The 23182-nt window shown below is 40.8% G+C and overlaps 1 protein-coding gene across 1 annotated transcript in view; it reads right to left on the bottom strand.

Moving 5' to 3' along the window:
- LOC149324021 (mitogen-activated protein kinase kinase kinase 1-like) overlaps window positions 1-23182 on the bottom strand; it is a 114416-nt gene that overhangs the window by 69786 nt on the left and 21448 nt on the right. Inside the window, exon 4 of the mRNA XM_089485554.1 lies at window positions 19742-20007. Coding sequence (XP_089341680.1) covers window positions 19742-20007 — 266 coding nt within the window. The remainder of the gene's footprint in view (window positions 1-19741; window positions 20008-23182) is intronic.

Below are 23182 nucleotides of genomic sequence, written 5' to 3' on the forward strand. Positions count from 1 at the left end.
CCATCCCGTATCTGTGTATTTCATTTTTCCACCCTAAGTGCAGTACCTTACATTTCTCCGTGTTGAAATTCATTTTGTTAGCTTTGGCCAGCTTTCTAATCTATTAAGGTCATTTTGAATTTTGATCCTGTCCTCTGGGGTATTAGCTAGTCCTCCTAGTTTGGTGTCATCTGCAAATTTGGAAAGTATGCCCCCAATTCTGTCATCCAAGTCATTGATAAAGATGTTGAATAGCACTGGGCCAGGACAGAACCCTGTGGCACCCCGCTGGTCACTTCTCTCCAGGATGAAAAGGAGCCATTTACTGACACAGATTGACATAATAATAAGTCAGAAAGGCATCAATCAACACCTGAAACTTCCAACCTTAGCATTCATAAACACAAGAAATACTTCTCATGGAGTCACAGCTGTAGTTTTATGGCTACACTTAATTTACAGTCAAGTTTGCTGCATTAGTCCTGACTTTGAAATGTTCACAGCTCACACTGCCACAGTAACCCTTACAAACAGCTGCATCATCTAAGGAAGTAGACTAAGGCTGCTGCCACATTGCAGAATTAATTAAGTTTGACACCACTGTAACTGCCATGGCTCAGTGCTATGGAATTTTTGAGATTTGTAGTTTGTTGTAGCAGCAGAGCTCTCTGACATAGAAGACTAAATATCTCACAAATCCCTAAGGTCTGTAGCATTGAGCCATGGCAGTTAAAGTGGTGTCAAACTACACTAATCCTGGAGTGTAGATGCAGCCAGAGTCTATGAAAGCTTATGCTACCAGCTTCTTTCTTTCAGTTAGTCTCAAAGGTGCAACAAGATTCCTTTGAATACTGATATTCCAAACTAACATTTCTATGTCTTGAACAGCTACATAATGAAACACTAAATGTACTTATTCTTTATAATGGCATGGAGTAAAGCTACCCAGAGATAAAAAGGATGTGCTAAATCAGTACAAATGTTGAAGACATAATTTTAAAGAAAACTATTGAAATTTGACAAAGTTAACTGCAATGCAAAGAATGTATTAACATAATCAAGATGATGGTGATTTTGCTTTAAATCACCATAAATTAAACCAATCCATCCAACTGATACTTTTTAAACGTGTGTGTGTGTGTGTGTGTGTGTGTGTGTGTGTGTGTGTGTCTTTGAGTACCCTGTTAATTTATGATGATCTGGATAGTGCACAAGAAAACACTATTTTTATCACACCATATTTTAAATCTAGTTTTACAAGTAAGCTAAGCCCAAATTTAAAATGCACAAATTCAAAATGTAAACTACTTTGTAATGTGTCATAACAGTAAGCCAGAGAACCTCCCTGTAAGACATTCCCTTATATGTTGTGGGGGCTGAAACACTACACCCTTCATAGAGACTGCCCTAAAGTCCATCCACACAAGGACATCAAGTCAGTTTCATGCAGCACCTTTATCACTGCTGCAAAACCCTGACAGAAGTGATATTGGAAATATTATCTGCACTTGAAAATCATCACTGGAAAGGTTTTAAACATGAAGTGCATAGAGAACTCACAGCAATTAAGTGGTTGTCCAAAACCAGTAATAAATAAAATTGCATATATTTTATTATCAAGTGACTGACAGAATAGATTGAGATAATAATGCAAATATTTTTATTTGTCCACATCATTTCCCTTTTTTCTTCTCCTCCTGCCACTGCCCCATCCCATATTTATACAGGGAACTGGGTCAGATGCTTTGCATTTGTAAATATTGAAATAAACGTAACAACCTATAAAGCCCTAAATGGCTTGGGCCCAGAGTACTTGGAGGACCACCTCTCCCCATATAATCCGCCCCGCACTCTTAGGTCAGGAGGGAGACAACTTCTGCGAGTTCCTGTGACGAGATTGGTAATAACAGCGCAGAGGGCTTTTTCAGTCGCTGCCCCCCAGTCCTGGAACTCTCTCCCTATCGAGCTCCGCTCAGCCCTCTCCCTTGAGTCCTTTAAGAAGAATTTGAAGACCCATTTGTTTCGGCAAGCTTTCCCTACCATGTCCTGAATTATCTGCTCCTGTAATGATGTTTGATCGTGTTTTAGCTAGGGGGTTTTATTGATGTTTTTATTGGTCTTAAGTTAGGAATGAATGATGGCTTTTATGATGTTGTATGGTTTTATCTTGGGGGGGTTCCTATGTTACATAATGCATTGTTATTGTTTTGTTATTATTGTTAACCGCCGTGATCATTGGAACGGCGGTATATAAATAAACCTTCATTCATTCATTCATTCAACTGTCACAGCAGAATTCAGAGCTCAGTTCCTGGCACCACTGCACTATTGGTAAGTACAGGTTGAATCTCCCTTATCTGAAATGCTTGTGACCAGAAGTGTCTTAGATTTTGGAGTTTTTCAGACTTTGGTATATATGTAACTACAGAATGAGATACCAGCAGACAACAGGATCTTGTATCACCATTGAGGATAACTGAAAGAAAGAACTAAAGACTAAAATAGTGAAGGCTCTGGAAATCAGGCCTTATGAGGAACGACTTAGGGAACTTGGTATGTTTAGCCTGGAGTAGAGACGGTTAAGGGGTGATATGATAGCCCTCTTGAAGTATTTGAAGGGGTGTCACACTGAGGATGGAGCAAGCTTGTTTTCTGCTGCTCCAGAGACTAGAACATGGAACAATGGATGCAAGCTAAAGAAAAAGAGATTCCACCTCAAAATTAGGAGGAACTTCTTGACAGTAAAAGCTGTTCGACAGTGGAACACACTCCCTTGGAGTGTGGTGGAGTTGTCGTCCTTGAAGGTCTTTAAACAGAGGCTGGATGGCCATTTGTCAGAGATGCTTTATGATTTCCTGCATGGCAGGGGGTTGGACTGGATGGCCCTTGTGGTCTCTTCCAACTCTAGGATTCTATGACAGTTAATTTGATAAAGCGAGTAGTTCATGCCCACAGTAACATTGGTGCTCAAGGATCCAATCTGAACAGCAATCCAGTAAAATAGCCCTTGTTTCCCACGGAGTTTCTAAGAAGCTCCAGAGCAAAACTGGGCTGTTCAGACAGCCCCCCGCCCCACTGACCTTTCTGGGCAAAGCTACCCCCAATCTCCCCATCTGATGCAGAAATGGGTCACCTGACCACATGGGTGCAGCCAGATGCCCATTTCCATGTCAGACAGGGAGACTGGGGGAGGGTTTTTTTTTTCCAGGTGGAGCCACTGCTGGAAAGATAAGGAGCACAGGGGGAGGGGCTCCAGAGTTGGTGATGGGTGCGTGGAAACACTAGCCCCTTCGCCGGGAACTAACCTGGGTGAGCACCGGGACCAAAATAGCATGGGCTAAGCCTTACTATCCTGGTCTCTCTGCTCAGACCTTGGTGTGCCTTCATTGCACTTTTCTGCCCTTTTTGGAGCTGCCTCAAATCTCATTCTGCAAGAAAGTTGGAATATAAATACATTGATGGATGGACAGAAAATTTCATTGACAGTTTAATTCTGTAAGCATACATCAGTCAGAAGAGCTTTTGGCAAACTTCCCTTTTACTGCATCTCTTCACAACCACCTAGCCCACTATTCTTCCTTGTCCTTTATCTAGATGGACATTTTGCAGCACTGGCATTGGAAGGATAATGTGGGTAGGGCTGGAAAAACACAAATTTTCAGGGTTAGTTTGCCGTAGCATGTCTGCAGTAAGCCATGCAATAAGCTGAGAAAGAATCACTTGCTATTTGATGTTCTTTTGTTGCCTGTTTTATTGAATCATTTCCTGTATTGCTATGTATTTTATATATATTATCCTACTAGAGAGGCAGGCTAGTTCCAACAGGCCTCCTTGGAAGAAGATTAACTAACCATCCATTAAGAAGCCAAGCCCTCCCTCCAGTCCATCTCCCCTGATCCAGGCCTTGGAGGTAGAGAAGAACTGCTGGCCCTCATCCCCTTCCCCACCACCACTCCCTTCTCCTTTTGTGTCGTTTCTTTTTAGACTGTAAGCCTGAGGGCAGGGAACCATCCAATTAAAAAGATTGTATGTACAGCGCTGTGTAAATTTACAGCGCTTTATAAATAAAGGTTAATAATAATAATAATAATAATAATAATAATAATAATGGGGTACTACACTAGCTGATCCTATTATAGTTGTGTGTGCCTACCTCACCAGGCAATGTAAGCAGCAACTGACTCCAGAATCACTTACTGAGCTTCCACAAACAGCAAACCGAGAGAGAAAAGGGGAAAAAAGATAAGCCTATCTCACCAGCATGTTGTGTTAAAAAAGATAAAATCTAGTTTGGCCACCAAAACAGAAATGATAACTGGAGTGGTGAAAGAAAACACCCCCGAATATATTTTGGGGTGGGGGGAATTAAAGTAGTCCCTAGAAGAGTCAAAATGGTTTTGTTTATTTAAGCAAGGTTTACTTGACCTGATAGTTCCATTTCACATATCCATATTGTTAGTTTTGGATAAAGATTTGCTGAAACATGATGAACTGCTTTTCTTATTTATGGTTTTGGTACTTAATCCTATGCTTTCCATGCTATTTTTGCCTCTGGAACCAAATTTTCCATTAAAAAAGTAATGTTCAGGAACACTTCTACTTTGTTTACTGAGATTTACCTGCATTTTAATTTTGACATTTTGTATGTTTTAATTATATTGCACTTCTTTTAACTTGTAAGCTGCCTTTGGGTGAAAGGCTGGATATAAATGATGATGATGATGATGATGATTATGATGTGTCTATTTGTAGCCATTTATATTTTAAAATTTATGCTTTCCTTTGTAGGCCTTGCAAACCTGCAGGAATGGGGCAAAATACATTTCATCTTGTAATAAATCTCAGGAAGTTGAGAGATGTCTACTTTCATCAAGACTGTCAAGTCTAATGACATTCTTTCCCTTCCCTAAGAATTACTATGAATGAGGCCCTGCCTTTTTTCAGCATATGCCTTTCTCACAAAAGAACACTATGCAAGGGAGGGAAGGGAATTAAGACAGGAAAACCCTTTATCCTTTCCAGGAATAACTAACCTAAGCAAATTTCTGTTAACTCCCATGATTTCTCCTCCCCTGCCTAAACAATCTACAGAAAAATATGGAAATGTTAGTCTTTGAAATGGAGTATTCCTCAATACATAAATAAAAAATGATGGAAGACTTGACTATTAATTAGACTTTGTTCTAACATTAAGCAGGGCTCCAATTGTAAATCCGACATGAGGTAATAAAATTTAAATTTAATAAATATGATCATTGCGGAATAGCGGTCTATAAATAAAACATATTATTATTATTATTATTATTATTATTATTATTATTAAAGGCAAAAACAGGGTGAATTGTTTTTTTATAAAGCATCCATTTTGTTTCACTTTTCGGGATTGTACCTTTATGGTACTAAAGTTAATACTTCCATTTGGAAATAGAGATGGTGACCATGGAGGAAAGAGGCGAAGCTAAGATATTAAAACATTGCTTTAAAAATCTGTTCACTATATTATTATACAAGAAGAAATATTTCTCTGGTGGAGCAGTGGTTAAATGCTGGTACTGCAACCACTCACTCACAGCCACAAGGTTGTGAGCAGGGCTGGGGAGTAGTGGTGATTTTGCGATTACCCCTTGTCCTACTCTGGAGTAAGATATTTTTTCTTAATGTTACTCCTACTTCTATTATACTCCTCAATAAAAATATTTTGTCATTGCCACATAACACATCAGGCTACTTTTTGGAATTCTGATTATATGGTAAATGATAAGTGTCTGTCTTTGTCTCTCAGTCCCTTCCCCAGTGCAATACAGTCGGCCCTCTCCTTACGCGGGGGATCCGTTCCGGATCCCGCCACGTAAGGCGAATTCCGGCTATGCTCAAGCCCCATTGGAAACAATGGGGCTCGTGGACGGCGGTGCGGCAGCGCGCCAGGGGCGCCCCCCATTCAATTGAATGGGACGCGCCGCCCCTTCCGCCCCGCGCGCTCCCTGCGGCTTGAGCGCATACGCTCAAGACCGCGTATGGTGTACCCGCGTATGGCACAGTGTATAATAAAATAAAAGCCCGATTATCTTTTAGTGGAATTTGAGTTGGCTATTTTTTTTAATATAATTTTATTATTAAAAGTATAAATTCACATACAATAACATTGTGACATACATATACATTTACCAACAACACACAACGCTACTGTACTATAGTAGCATTAACATAAACTGCCTTATGCATTATTTTTATTAGATATTCTTCACTACTTCCGAAATAAATTCTCAAACCTTCCTTTGAAGTTTTATATTATTTCCCATACCATAATGTAAGCTTTATATCAGCATGCTTCCAAATTGCCTAGTAAAGATAGCAGAACATTTCATATACATTTTAGCGGAAAATTTTAACTCAAAGATATCTATGTAATTATAAGCTTCTTTGAGTTGGCTATTTTTATTTGTTAATGTTGCTTTTTGTTTTGTGATTGTGATGTGTATTAAGTGATGTATTTGGATGTTAAGCTTATTTTTATATTTATACTAGTAATCAATAAAGATAGTAAGATTCAAATTAAATAATAATAATAATAATAATAACAAAATTGTTTTTGGTGTTTGCATGTACAATATAATAACAGGAGTAGGAGTAGGAATAAGAATAACAAAATATATTTGTTAGTCCTTATTCCTACTCCTACTCCTGTAAAAACCGCTTACTCCTTTACTCCTTACTCCTACTTCCCAGCCCTGGTTGCAAGTTCAATTCCAGCCAGGGCTCCAGGGTCAACTCAGCTTGGCAACCTTCCAAGGTCGCTAAAATGAGTACCCAGCTTGTTGGGGACAATTAGCTTACACGTTGTAAACTGCTTAGACTGCTTAGTTCAGTAAGAAGCTGTAAGTAGCTGCTATTGCTATTGTTCATCTTTGAACTTGCACCACTTATTTCTGAAATTTCCAAAATTTTAATCACCATCCACAAGCTCTTAAAAACTGGTAACTGAGACTTAACTCAGTTTGCAACTTTGCACACACCACAATTTTTAAAGGTGGGGATTCCCCTCCCCCAACAACACACACCGTGAAAGTTAATTTTCTATCACCATTTTTAATAAAGTTGTGGAAAAAATAAGGACAAAAGCAAAAATATCAATATTAAGCTGTTTTAGTTCATGGCATCTTCACTATTGTTGTTGTGTCCTTTCAAGTTGTTTCCGACTTATAGAGACCCTAAGGCGAACCTATCATGGGGTTTTCTTGGCAGGGTTTGTTCAGAGAAGGAATGTTCAGAATAAACAGAAACAAAGCTGATAGCCTGTGATTATTATATACCACTGAATCCATGATAATATTTAGGACAGAGTAGCAGCAAGAAGGCAAAAGTATCACTAGGATCCTACCTAGAAGACAAACAGCTCTTCAAGAGAGTAGGAACACTTGTGGTTAACACAACAAGCTGAAAGAAATTGGTCAAGATCAGGGTCCCCTCCTTCCTAAGGACAACTCATCTCTTACGTTTACTATAGCCTGTATTAAAGGGTCATGTAGCTCACAAATAGGATCTCATGGGCAACTGGCAACAATGCATTTCTTATATTTTTAAACAAACAAACAAACAAAAGAAATGCACATTGTATTATGTGCCAAAAGCCATATTTGAGGTTTTTTAAAAATCCAAATTCCCCTTGGCTAGGAAAGAAATTTGCCATGAAGGGATGCTATCTGAGCATTGTGGCCCTATGCAGTCTATACAGTAAAACAAGGCAGTTTGCATATACAGAATATTATCTAAGCCAGTAAAACTCAACATGGCACAGTATGTTGAAGTTTATATAGAAACACCAATAGTTAAACCAAAAACAGTGCATGTATTTCTAGGAAACTATTTGCATAACTGCTCATAACACTGGAATCATTCCACACAGTCCTTCATCCAAATTACTAATCAACAGCTGCACTGGAAAAATTATGCAAATGACCTTGATTTTTGTTCCTAATTCAAAGTAAGATATTTCTGTGACAAAACAAACAACAACCCAACAACATGCATCAATATATGCATGGAATAGTAATATTCTCCTCCCTCTTGATCTTCTAAAGTCTTTTTTTTTACTATTTAAGAAACCAAACAAAAAGTAAGCAAGAAGTCTTTTTAAGGGGAGAGTGGGGGAATGTTGTTGTTGTATGTTATTAAATATTATATGCTTATATGGTTGTATGTCTAGGTGTACTTTAGTTTATATCTTTGTTATGAAATATTAATAAAAATTATTTTATATAAAAAAGTGTCCTTTTCATTTTATCAAAAAGGAATCATAGAATCATAGAATCATAGAGTTGGAAGAGACCACTAGGGCCATCCAGTCCAACCCCCTGCCATGCAGGAAATCCAATTCAAAGCATCCCTGACAGATGGCCATCCAGCCTCTGTTTAAAGACCTCCAAGGAAGGAGACTCTATCACCCTCCGAGGGAGTGCATTCCACTGTCGAACAGCCCTTACTGTCAGGAAGTTCCTCCTAATGTTCAGGTGGAATCTCTTTTCCTGTAGCTTGCATCCATTGTTCCGGGTCCTGTTCTCTGGAGCAGCAGAGAACAAGCTTGCTCCCTCTTCAATATGACATCCTTTCAAATATTTAAACAGGGCTATCATATCACCTCTTAACCTTCTTTTCTCCAGTATACATTCCAATACACCTACTCACCCAATGGATAAAAGCATAAACTGCTTAAATGCACATGACCCCACTTTTCATCCCAATCTATATTATTCAATCCCTACAAAAAAGTTCCCTCATTTCATAATTACTTTATCCTCCCTTGTTGTTGTTGTTGTTTGGCTTCAAGTCCTTTCTGACTTATGGCAACCCTAAGGTGAACCTATCACAGAATTTTTTGGCAGGAGATTTGTCATTGCCATCCTCTAAGGCTAAGAGAGTGTGACTTTCCTGACGTCACTCATTGGGTTTCAATATCCAAGCCAGGATTCAAACTCTGTTCTCCAGTCATAGTCCAATGCTCAAACCACTCCACCATGCTGGCTCCTTTATCCTCCCTACTTAGTCAATATTTGGCTTATTTGTTTCACATCAATTGTTACTGCTTAATATCTACAGCATCCATTACTGAAATTCTATTTTGAGCCCCTGCAGCACATTTTCCCAAGGATATAATGGTTCTCAGCTAGTCTGTCATTAGTGGAACTACTGTTTCAAACCTATGTAAAAGACTGTAGGTAGGATTTTTCCAGGAGAAAACTGTGTCCCAATTGTAGCCCTTGGCAGATACTTCTTGAATCTTTCTGATAGCCTCTGAAGCAAAACCTGGCTCGGGAGGGGAAGCAAAAGACTCCAGATTTGCTATAGGGATATATCCTTGCTATCTATGCCGACACAACATAAAAAGGAGATATAGCAGAGGTTCCCAGCCTGTGGGTCGGGACCCCTTTGGGGGTCGAATGACCCTTTCATGGGGGTCGCCTAAGGCCATTGGAAAACACCTATTTAATTACAGTTATGAAGTAGCAATGAAAATAATTTCATGGGTTTGGGTCACCACAACATGAGGAACTATATTAAAGGGTTGCGGCATTAGGAAGGTTGGGAACCACTGAGATATAGGCACACCTGGCAACAAACTTCCTACTGTTTAGCTTTGTTGTTTTTGTTATGTGCCTTCAAGTCATTTCTGGCTTATAGTGAACCTATAATGTGGTTTTCTTGAACTGAAAAGAAATAAATTCTTGGTAAGTTTTTTCAGAGGGGGTCTGCCATTGCCATCTGATGAGGCTGAGAGAGTGTGGCTTGTCCAAGGTCACCCAGCAGGTTTACATGGACAATCAAATCACTACAACACACTGGCTCTTGTTTACACATCCTAGAAATGTAAGAGTCATCAAATGACCTATGGCAATAGTGGGCAGAAGGTAGATTGGGATCTACTGCAGGTGATTTGGATTATATCAGCAAAGATAAACTTTTAACTGATTAACAAATTAAGAACAATAATAGGGGGTGGGAGTCCTGCTGCAGAAATGACAAAAGCTCTGGGAGGAACTGTGAGCTCACTTCAGTTCTGGTACTGTACTTACATTTTGCAGTTCAGAATTCTAAGGCCTGTTACAGACTGCCAAAATAAAGCTGCTTCGGGTCTCATTGGAGGTATGCTATTTAAATGATGCATGGGTCCTAAGAGTCCGGAGGTCGCGCCAAAGCCACACTCCATTCCTAAGCACTGGAGTGCAGCTTTGGCGCAGCTTCCGGATTCTTAGGACCCATGCATCATTTAAACAGCATACCTCCAAAGAGACCCGAAGCAGCTTTATTTTGGCAGTCTGTAACAGGCCTAAGTGTATATCTTTTGTATCAGTTCCAATTAAAGGACACAATGTTTTATTGAAAACATACCCACACACAAAAGATCCCACAGTCTATCAACCCTTGATTTATGGAAAATAACAAGTGCCTCCCAGAATACAAGCTCCTAAAGCCAGAAATTTAGAGCACTATGCAAAGCCCCTGGACTGTGCTGTCACCTGTACAGTCTCTACAGGGCTAGAAATGAAGATGAAGTCCTATATGTGCAGTCACCACAAAAAGTGCCAAAATAACAGTTTTGTCTCTCTTTCAGATGGGAACTACATTAAATCTAAAACTTAGGTTTAAGCAAATGAATGTTAGATCCACGTTTGCCACAGTCAAAGAAAGGGAAAGGTGGGGGAAAGGCATTTGCAATTGATAATGAACAGGTGAGAAGGGGTATCTGCTGGGTTTTGGTTCCAGGACCCTCTGTGGACACCAAACTCTGTGGCTCCTCAAGTCTCATTATATATAATTGTATAATAAATTAGTGTCTCTTAGATGCTTGAATCTGTGGAGAAACAACCTGTGAATATGGTGGGCTGACTGTACCTCTTTCTTGTTGGCCACCCATTTGCTAGCTTAGTATCTAAGCTAGCTAAAGGGGATGATGGTTACAATTGCCAGTAAGTAGCTGCAAGAGATGATTAACAGGTTAGAAAGTGATGATTTGCCATTCCTTATTAGCCTAATCAGTAATGTAAATTAGCTGTCCCACAGGCTAGAAGGGACAACAAAAGCTTAATGCATTCATTCCAAATAATACACTCCAATAATACATTCCAGATAATAGGGAACACAACCTGCTTCAGTAGGGACAGCAAATAAACAAACAAACAAACAAACAAATAAATAAATAATCATTCATTTTTTGGTGGGGAAATATAAGTACAGCTCATTCCGAGGGCTAATTGCACTCCCAAAAGCACTACTTGTCTTGAAAAAGGTGCATATGCCCCATGAGACTGGACTCTATTGAAAGCAACAATCCCAGAGAGTCTATTTTTAAGTTATTTTTGCCACCACTATGACAAATTAAGTGATAATAATAATATTTATTATTATTATTATTATTATTATTATTACCCCGCTCTTCAGCCAAAAGGCTATCAGAATGGCTTACAGTTTGTTAATTAGACATTTCCCTGGAAACAAAACTGGTCAGGGATACACATGGACCATTTTATCTCTATTATGTTAAAGAAGATGGCACCCCAGAATCTGATTCATGTGTGCTCTATCCCCATTATCACTCCCCGGCTTCAAATGTTTCTACAGAATCGGGAGGAAAATATTAATCTGCAAGCATGCCCAAAGCAAAGGATGGATTATGACTCTCTTCCAAATAGTTTTTCCAATACTGTGCTACAGCTTCAAAGTAAATATTGGCCCCCAAAACACTAAATTATAGCAGTCAGACTTGGAAGCTTCACAGGAGGAAGTGGGAATGTGTGGCTCTCCGTATTTTGTTGTACTGCAACATAGACAAGGGGCCAAGCGAGATGCAGTCCAGTAACATCTGCAAGTTCACATGCTCTTCCTCCCTGTCATACCACAATGAATGAGAAATCCTAGGTGTATCTCAAAAAGACTGCCAACTTTTAACAGGACAGCCTAAGTCTTAAAAGCAGCCCCATGAGATCTGACTTTGGTGTCAATTTAGTCTAGCACCCTGCTTCCAACTGCAGGCAAGCAAATGTTTCTCCATGAATCTCAAAAGTAAAAGCAACAGCCTTCCCCTATCCCATCTTGTCCAATTAGTATTCACTGGTGATTATTTTCATGCTTTCAGTATCAATGGAGGCTTTCTTCATGAACCTGAACACTAACCAACTGAACTGTTTCCCTATTCCCATAATAAGCGTATCTTGGATGGGTCTGTGACTGCTGTAGAAGTCATAAAATTCTAATTGCATTGTTTCTTCAGGGCTGAACTTAAAATGACCTCATGTTCATCTTTAAATGTATATTGAGAAATTCATTTTTCAACATTTCAGGCTAACAAAACTAGAACTTGGTCATATGAAGTAGCTGTAAATCTCAACTAAACGAATAAAAATTTGCCAAGTTAAAACTGCCAACAAGTCAAGTAAAATCCATGTCTTGTTTTCACAGGGAAAACCCCTACTAACCTTTGCTGCCAAAGCAGCAGAGGTGAGGGATGACCCTTGTAGGGCCACAAATATGCAGGGCTGATATGCATGCCCTATCCTAAAACAAAGAAAGCTTATACCAAGTAAGATAATTTCTCTTACCAGGATAATCTACTTTAACTAGCACTGAATTTCAAGAAGTTCACAAAGGTCTTTCATGTTCCCTCATAACTGATCCTGCTAATCTGACATATGCTACGGACTATACCTGGTAAAATCTGTATTTAAACCACTGAGATCTCATTTCTCAAGGCATATGTCTAGCAACTGGTTGATATAACTAAAGCAAACTGGTTTGCAACTAAACAAAGTATACCACCCAGGAGCAGAATCAGAAACATTTAGCCACTGAGCCTAAACCCCTTTAAAATATAAGATTAGGCCTACTTAGAGATTTCCACTTACAAGGATATTGTTCTTGTGTTGTTGTTAGGTACTTTCAAGGCACCTTCAACTTAGGTTAACCCTAAAGATACCTTACCAATGGGTTTCCTCGACAAGTTTAATTGAGGAGGTTGGCCACTGCCGTCCTCTAATAGTGTGACATGCTCAACGTCATCCAGTGGGTTTCCATGGATGAGCAGTGACTCAAACTCTGGTCCCAAGTCTCAATGTCCTGAAACCACTCCCATCAGGACATTAAAGGTCATTTATTTGAAAGATAAAGTGGTAGTACAGCTCATGCTTATTAAAAGTATTGTATATACTCATGTATAAGTCTAGAAATTTAGATTAAAAAATTGACTCAAAAACCTTGAGTCAACTTATCCACGCATCAATGTAAGTCCTGTACTTTACCTCACACACACATACACATCCACCCACTGGAGTAAGAAAAAAGTTTAATCTGCCCTGGAAGCACAGATCCCCTTCTACTCTCTCATCCACCCAGCCTTTAGTATGAGCACAAATAGTTATGCCTGCTGGGATTTTGTAAGTTGTTTGGCATTATTTTCCTTTGTTTCGTCCTTTATATCCTTCATTACATGCCCCTAAGTTTTACCCTTGACTTATTACGGTCATATCAAAATCCATAATTTTGGCCCCAAAACCTGCCCTCGACTTGTACATGAGGTCGACTTATAGCTGAGTATATACGGTAAGCTCCACCAAACAGAGTGGAATACACTGCCAACTAAACCTGCAGAATATCAGGCTATAAGAAGTATCCAGGACTGCCCAGAAAATAGGCAAAATAATATTCTTCATCAGATAAATATAAATACTGTATCCATAATGTCTGATTGTAATTTTAAAAGAAAATGGAATGGCCCCGGTGTTTGGAGACATAAAACATAGCACAAGATCATCCATATGGATTTAATAAATTAAAACTTTTAAGTTTCTGGATTTGTTTCCTGGATCCTTATGTCTTTCATGTCCTGCTTGATCCTGAATTCAGCAACAAAGCCCACAGTAACAGAAGAAACTGGCCATTTATAAAACTTAGGTCGAAGTCATATTTTCTCCAACATTCTCTCATACATCTGGAAAAGCAGCCCACAACACAAAAGTGTCATCTTACACTGTGGTTTAGTTTTAAATTAATGAGCGCTGTATCCATCTGTCCTCTTCCCACACAACCCCAGCCATGCTTAGTGGTAAAAAAAAAAAAGATGCGTACATAATTTCTCCAGACCAGTATTGCAACCAAAGTTTGATGCTGATTTGGAGAGGGTCATACAAAGTACAGTTTGGATACAAGAGCAAACCATGGTTTCCCATGCAGACAATATTAAAACAGAGCACACAGGAAGAGCCTGCAGCACTTCAGTCCAGGCTTTAACTCCAGCCTGTAATTATATTTGAATCAATCCAAACCAATTCATCTAGAAAATACTTTTAGTCAGTCCTCTGTATCAACAATATGCATCCACAGATTTTACCAAAATTAACCTTCCAGTTCCATTTTAACCAGTAATGTGAGGAAACCTATATTTAAACTGTTGCATAATATACATTAATCAGGCAGACAAGTATGTTTTCTTCCATTCATGATTTGTAGGTGAGTTGGCTATATTCACATTTCAGGATAGTTTTGATAAATGTTTAAGAGAATTCACATACGAAAAATTCATTACACTAACATCAAATATATAAGGACTTTGAAACATATGTGCTGTTTTTGTGTGCTTTCAAGTCATTTGTGATTTATGGTGACCTGAAGGGAAACCTATTATGGGGTTTTCTTGGCAAAATGTGTTCAGAGGTGGTTTTGCTTTGCAAGAGTGGCTTGCCCAAGGTCACCCAGTGGGTTACCATGGCCAAGTGGTGATTTGAACCCTGATCTCCACAGTCACAGTCCAACATTCAAACTACTACACCACACTGGGTCTCTTGAAATTGATATATTGCTCGCTTATTTCAAAGAAAGAGGACAATAGAAATCAATCTTTCCCACTGCACATATAGTATTACTATAATAAGATATATTACATACAAGTATTTAATAAATGTATATTGAAACTGCATGTTGTACTATATTGCTGCTTTTAAGTGAAACTTATTCCAGTGGAAATGTGATGAGCTGTTGACAGGACTGAAGCACACAGCTCCCTTGTGAGCAACATAAGGAAAAATACCAAAGCTTTAGCAGAGGCAAAATGTTTGAGCCACCTTATTTCTTCAATATTAAAAAATTCCCACTACAGTTAATTTCAAGTTAGCAGTCCACTGTAAAAAAGGACATTGCCTATTCTCTCACAAAGGAAATATATATTACTATTGTACATATATAGAAATCAAGCTGCTTTTTAAAAGGTTACATCTCAGCTCAAGATTCAAAAATATGAGTAACTGCTGTATAACCCACGTATCAATGGCTGTTTTCCTGCCCACAGTAATATAATTGATATTTAACCTTATAGTTCTGGGCATTATTTGCTATATAAAGGACCTCATCAATCATTTGAAAAATCACTACAACAAATACTCTTGGAAGCCATCTACTATTTTCTGGCTAATGCATACAAGCTTGCAGGAACTTGAAGACGTAGGTGAAATTCATATACCTCTGCTAAAAAAGGTAACAAAAGGGATCCCAAGAAAGTCCTCATATGTGTGAAGAGTAGATATTTTTGCAAAAGACAGTATTGTTCGGTGTAGTTGCTGACTTTCTTGAGCTCATAAAATACACCACTGAAAAATCTGAAAATCCCATTTGAAAAGCATGTTTCTGCCAATCTCAAATCCTGTTGTTATTCCCTATTGCAGCAAAGGTCTACTGATAAAATAGCCAATAGTAATGTCACATACAGTGCTGCACAATAAATTATGACCATTTTCTAGAAAATTCCCTTTTCTCTATTTCAGCACAGATTCTCCCCAACAGGCCATTTCCACAGTTAAGGTATTTCAATTAAAGTTCACTGATAACCCATTAGAATGCAACATTTATTTTTGCAAGGCACACAACAGCAACATGAATAGCATTGCTATAGTTCAATATCCTGAACACTGTATTATGATTTTTCTTGTTAATAATATTACTATTATTTACACTATTCTATTCTATTTTCAGCCTGTGGTAATGAGATGTTAATTATTACAATGGTTAGCTGTAAAGTTTCAGCAGCCACTAGGCATGAGTTAAACCTACAGAGGACAATTACTAGCTGCACAAAGCTACATTTAGTTACACTGTAATTTCAAAAACAGCATAGTCATTAATGCTAACAGCACAATCCTAAACACACCTCTGATGAAATATGTTTGGGACTGAGTTACAAGGTTGTTGTTTGAGCACTGCAATTTGCAGCTCTGGCATGATACTCCTCTCCAGTGTGCAAGGACTGCAAGATGTGCACCACTAAAACACAGCAGGGACTTACTGAGAGCAAATGCACAAATCCAAAAGCAGCAGGGCTACTTAAAAACGGAAACAGGAAATGTGGGTGGTTTCAGATATGTATCACAGGACAGATCAACTACCTGACAGTTGAACTTACTTCTTTTCTTTTAACCCTTAAAGCAGCGTGTCCTATTTGAAGAACAAGATCAGGTATAACTTTCCCTCTTAATACGTTCAAGCAAAGCATGCCACGCTGGTGTTTGAAAAGGTGAGCCATCTGAAATCCTCTTATCCACCCTGAACAGAACTGCCTGAAGAATTAACATGTTTAAACACAATACAACTAAATGGCTGAGGCTGGAACTGCACTGTAGAAATAATCCAGTTTGACACTATTTTCATTGCCACAGCTCAATGCTATTGAATTCTGGGGATTGTAGTCTTGTCAGACATTTAGCTTTATCTGTCAGAGAGCTCTGGTGCCATAACAAACTACAATTCCCAGAATTCCAGAGCACTGAGCCATGGCACTGAAAGTGGTGTCAACCTGGATTACTTCTGCAGTGAGGATGCAGCCTGAGGCATCCAGTCCTGGGTCTTCCTCCTTCTCCACTTCTACCAACCATGCCAAATTCAAAACTTGAAAAGCGTTGCTCTGCAGTCTCTGGGCAGATTCTCAAGCAGTCTCCTGAGCCTCCATTAAAACATGGACATTCCTTCTTATACATTTGCAAGACGGCGACTCTCCCAAGACTCAAAAGAGGGGAAGAGAGGTGGGGGAAATCCCATAAATAAATCAAAGAGGGTGGGAAGGGGCCGGAGAAACACAGGGAAAGAGGGAGACAGGGAGACTCAACAAGGTAGGTCAATACCACATTACACTGTTGTTGCTGCTGCTGTTGTGTGCTTTCATGTTGTTTCTGACTTATGGCAACTCTAAGGCAAACCTATCACAGGGTTTTCTTGGCAAGGTTCTTCAGAAGGCAGTTGCCATTGCCATCCTCTCAACCTGAGAGAGTGTGACTTGCCCAGGGCCACCAAGTGGATGTATATGGCTTTGTCAGGATTCAAATCCTGGTCTCCAGAGTCACAGTCCAACACTCAAACCACTACACTGCATCAGATCACTGTTACAGCACTACTGCTATGGCTGCTTCCTGGGGCATGCTGGGATTTGTAGTTTAGTGAGGCCTAAAATCTCTCCAGCTGAGAAGGCTAAATGCCCCTTCTTTCAACTGCAAATCCCAGGAGACAGTCGTAGCAATAAAAGTGGAATAATAGGGATATAATGGGGCCATGCTGATTTGAGAGTTGGACTATCACTCTGGAGACCAGAACTTGATTCCTCACTCAAGCATAAAAGCCCACTGGGTGACCCTGAGCAAGTCACACTCTCTCAGCCTCAGAGGATGACGATGTCTAACCCCCTCTGAAGAAATCTTGCTAAGAAAACCCTCTGCTAGGTTTAGCCTTAGGGTCACCGTAAGTCGGAAAGGACCTGAACCACAACAAGAATATAAAAGATCCTGCTGAAGAAACCTGCCAAGAAAGTGCAATAATAGGGTCCCCTTAGGGTCACCCTAAAAGTAAGAAACGACTTGAAGGCACACAACAATAACAATAACAGTGCTAAAAAACCCTCTGAGGAAACCTGCCAAGGAAACCTTCTGATAGGGCTGCCTTAAGTTGGCCCTTAAAGTAAAAAAATGACTTCGAGGCACACGACAACAGTTTTTTAAAAAACAAACCCTCTGAAGAAACCTACCAAGAAAACCCTATGCCTTGTGTGTGTGTTGTGCGCCTTCAAGTCATTCCCAACTTATGGTGACTCTATCCTGGACCTTAGGGTTTTCCTAAAAGGTCCAGGATTTCAGTAACAACAAAAGTGTAAAAAAAAAAAACCCTAATAAAAAAGCGCCAAGGAAACTCTGTGGTAGGGTTGCCTTGTGTGTTTGTGTGTGTGTCATGAGCCTTCGAGTCATTTCCGACTGATGGCGACAATAAGGCGACCCTATCATGGGCTTTAGGGTCGTCCTAAGTCAAAAAGGACTTGAAAGCACACCAGTCCACCAACAAACTGCGACAACAGTGCAGTGCGGTACTGAGGGAGGAAGAGGAGGGCGGCGGCGGCGGTGGCAGCAGCAAAGAGCAACCTGGGTGCCAAAACAATGCTGAGAAAGGGAGGAAAGAAAGCAGTGCATTGACCTGAACTACATAGCAGCCCCTTTGAGGCAGGCTTCCCTCCCCAATCTCACCCCAATCCAGGCAGCTCCCACTGCCTTTGTTGTTGCCCCTTACATCCAATGGTAAAATCAAGCTTTGCCTTTTAGAAATACAGTACATCTCTCTTTCTATGTGTCTCTGTGTGTGTTGTTCTGTGACTGTTTGGAAAGTAGCTGCAAGAAAATGAAACCTGCCTAAAATGTAGGATAAAAGACCCTAAAGACATATTTAATGCTAACATATATTCACATCTACATATGTGTGTGTGTATATGTGTGTGTCTGTTAGCATGAAAAAATGCCTTTAGGATCTTTTATCCTACATTTTATCCTACACATCTACATGAGTAGGATAACACACACACAGACACACACACACACACAAATACACACACTCACATATTTCATACACGCACATCTATGCACACACACACATTTCATGCTAACATATTTCAGCCTAACATACATACATATCTATATGTGTGTATATATATATATGCACACACACACAAACATATATACATCTATACAGATATATATTCCATGCTAACATATTTCATGCTAACATACATACATATCTAATATGTGTGTGTACACACACACACACACACACACACATATGTATACATACATACATTTCATGCTAACATCGATCTATACACACATAACATACATACCTACATGCGTGTGTGTATATATGTACAGTATATAGACACACAGATATACATATACACACCTATATCCCATGCTAAGATATATACATACTGTAGTTGTGTGTGTGTGGATACATATATGTATCCATACACACATAACATACATACCTATACACACACACACACATATATACATACATATACTTATATACACACATATATTTCATGCTAACACACACACACACACACACACACACACACACAATGTATATACACTATTTGTTGTTGTTGTTGCTGTTGTGTGCCTCCATGCCTTTCCGGACTCAGGGGGCCCCTAAGGCTGCCTTATCCTTATATCTTCAGAGGAGGCTGAGAGAGCGTGACTTAAGGAGATGCGTCCATTGCGGTGCTTTCCTCCTCCTTACAACGGGAGCTGCGTGTAAACGATGCGTCTCGGCGCCGCTTTCGGCTCCGTGACCGGGAATTCTGGGCTCCTCCGGTGCCACAACCAACTCCCCTTCCCAGAATTCCCGAGCACGGAGCCGAAAGCGGCGCCGAGACGCATCGTTTATACAGTGCGGATGCAACCAGAGACAACCCGGCTCTCACCCATGGGCTGAATGGAGGGCCGCCGCGTTGCCGGTGTTGTCCATGGTGCCCTCGGGGTCCGGGAGCGGGAGGAAGCCTGGAGCCTGGGCGGCGTTGCCCGAGAGGGACGCCGGGTCAGCAGAAGCCGCCGCCGCCGCCGCCGCCGCCGCCGCCTTCTCCTCCTCCTCGTCGCCGGCGCTGGGCTCCTGGTGCAGCGCGGCGGCGTCCAGCTCGACGCTGCGGACTTTGCGGAGCTGCCTCCGCCTCCAGTCCGAGGAGGAGCGAGGCTCCCGGGACAGCAGAGCCCCGAGGACAACGCCGCTGTTTCCGCCGCCGTGGTTCCTCAGCAGCTTGGGGCTCCGGGCGGAGGAGGCGGCGGCGGCGGCGGCGGCGGTTGGTCCCTCTCCTCCTCCTCCTCCTCCTCCTCCTGCTGCTGCTGCTGCTGCTGCTGCCGCCGCCATTTTCTGTGTCGGGTCACATCACACTCGCATCCCTCACACTTCTTCGTCGCCCCTCAGTTACAGAGACAGAGTCCCCACTGCGGAAACAGCGTGGGCTGCGCTGGTTGCGTAGCGCGCGAGGCGGAGTGGGCGGAGCCAGGTTTGAAGGAGGGCGCTATAGGTAACCTGCGGAGGGAGATAGAGGAGGAGAAAGGCGGGTTTTTTCAAGCTCCCTCAGCGCCTCTTCTGGCCGCTCGGGTGTATAGCGCCTCTCTCTCTCTCTCTCTCTCTCTCTCTCTCTCTCTCTGTGTAGATGGCTTCCCGTTGCATTCTGGGGCTTGTAGTTCAGCCAGGCCTAACCGCTCCCTGTCTGACAATTCTAAACGCCTCCTCTTTAAACTGCAAATCCCACAATGCAACGGGAGGCAGTCAAAGTATAACAGCAGCCCTGTCAACAGTGTAGTAAATAATAAATAAAACTTTTATTTTTATCCCGCTTTTCTCTGACGAGACAAAGCTGCTCGCAACACATTAAAATATCCACACTCGATGTTGTGTCTCAAATTTCCCACCCCCCTTTTAAACAGGATTAAACATGATACAATTAAAATTGCAGACTAAAATATCTGTTAATAACACGATAAAAATATAATAATACATGGTGCAAGGGGCAATCATTCTGTGGTAGTGTGGCGGCGCAGGGGTTAATTGTAATTTTAGGTACAATGTTGTATATGGGTGTTCTAGTTCTTAGCCACTTTCATTGTCTTGCTACAGAAAACAGGGTTAGAAATAAAAGCTTTATTATTGTTATTATTACTTATTATTTATTAAAATGCCTGAACTGTGGCCGCTCACTCACAAAGCACAAAGTTGCGAGTTCAATACCAGCCAAGGGCTCCAAGTTTGACTCAGGCTTGCATCCTTCTGAGGTGGCTAAAATGAGTATCCAGCTTGTTGTGGGCAATTACCTTACACAATTTCCAAAACTATTATTATTATTAATAGTTGTAGTAAGCTTTATTTATATAGCGCTGTAAATTTACACAGCACCATGCATACAATCAATTAAAATAGGTAAAATAAACCTGCCTACGGCGTACGTTCTATGAAAATAATTACATATTAGTACATGTTAATGTTCAAACAATAACGAACTTCAACAGGAAGAAATGTAAGATATTGCACTTAGGTAGAAAAATGAAATAGATATAGGATGGGGGGTACCTAGCTGAACATGACTACATGTGAAAGGGATCCAGGAGTCCAAGTAGACCACAAATTGAACATGAGTCAACAATGCGATGCGGCAGCTAAAAAGGTCAATGTGATTCCAGGCTGCATCAACAGAAGTATAGTGTCTAGATCAGTGATGGCGAACCTATGGCACGTGTGCCAGAGGTGGCACTCGGAGCCCTCTCTGTGGGCACATGTGTCATTGCCCCAGGACAGAGTTTGCCAGGGTTTGTTACTAGAAAGCCAGAGGGACATAGCACTTTGCAATAAATAAGTGAGTTTTGGGTTGCAGTCTGGGCACTGTGCTTCTAAAAGGTTCTCCATCACTGATCTAGATCAAGGGAAGTAATAGTGTCACTGTATTCTGCTTTGGTCAGACCTCACCTAGAATATTGTGTCCAGTTCTGGGCACCACAGTTTCAAAAGGATGTTGAGAAACTGGAGCGTGTCCAAAGGAGGGTGACTAAAATGGTGAAGGGTCTGGAAACCATGCCCTATGAGGAACGACTTAGGGATCTGGGGATGTTTAGCCTGGAGAAGAGAAGGTTAAGAGGTGATATGATAGCCCTGTTTAACTATTTGAAGGGATGTCATATTGAGGAGGGAGCAAGCTTGTTTTCTGCTGCTCCAGAGACTAGAACATGGAACAATGGATGCAAGCTAAATGAAAAGAGATTCCACCTCAATATTAGGAGGAACTTCTTGACAGTAAAAGCTGTTCGACAATGGAACACACTCCCTTGGAGTGTGGTGGGAGATTACCGCACTAGGGTAAAAGCGTTCCCCAATGCGTTCTCACGGGCGCGAGCCTGGAGCGTGATGAGAACCAGAACGCTAGTTTACCGCACGGCGGAACGCCGCCGTCGCCGCCGGACGTTCCAAATGTGTTCCCAATGTGTTCCAGGGACGCCATTTCTGGGAACGGTTCAAAACCGTTCCCAGAAATGGCCTCCCTGGAACACATTGGGAACACATTTGGAACACATTTGGAACGCCCGGCGGTGACGGCGGCGTTCCGCCGTGCAGTAAACTAGCGTTCTGGTTCTCATCACGCTCCAGGCTCGCGCCCGTGAGAACGCATTGGGGAACGCTTTTACCCTAGTGCGGTAATCTCCGTTGAGTTGTCGTCCTTGAAGAGATGGGCAGTTCTTCCTCCTTCTTGATGCTTTCCAACTGCCAAAGCTGGCTATTCCATCCTTTGTTGTTGTTGTTTTAATTATTATTTTTATTGTGCATCAAACATCTATAAACAATAAAGAGATGAAATAGTAACCTCAGTTGCAAACAATTATAAAAAACAGAGTTATATATGAGAGAAAATATACAGTGTGGTGAGACACATTCCCCCTCCCCTTAGGTTGTTTTACACCAGTTCATTTGAATTTTATCATTGCTTTGTCTCAACATTTGTATTTTTATTGTTATATACCAATACGTGATCTTTAATATCATGGTTCCCTTCTTGTGTTCGTGATTATTGTATTCACTAAATTTGATGTTACTGGACTGCATCTTGCTTGGTCCCTTGTCTTTGTTGCAGTACAACAAAATAGGGAGAGCCACACATTCCCCCTTCCTCCTGCGGAGCTTCCAAGTGTGACTCCTTAAATTAAGTTAATCCCTATAGTCTGCCTTAAGTCCCTATATTGGGAGAAAGGTGGGATATAAATAATAATAATAATAATAATAATAATAATAAACAACTAGAAATAATATTTTATGAGTGTTGCTTTCAATAGAGTCCAATCTCATGGGGCACATGCATCTTTCTTTGTCAAGGCAAGTA

Source organism: Sceloporus occidentalis, unplaced genomic scaffold (genome assembly GCF_023333645.1).
Source record: "Sceloporus occidentalis isolate IW3139 unplaced genomic scaffold, rSceOcc1.0.p SCAF_1, whole genome shotgun sequence".
Taxonomy (NCBI): Eukaryota; Metazoa; Chordata; class Lepidosauria; order Squamata; family Phrynosomatidae; genus Sceloporus; species Sceloporus occidentalis.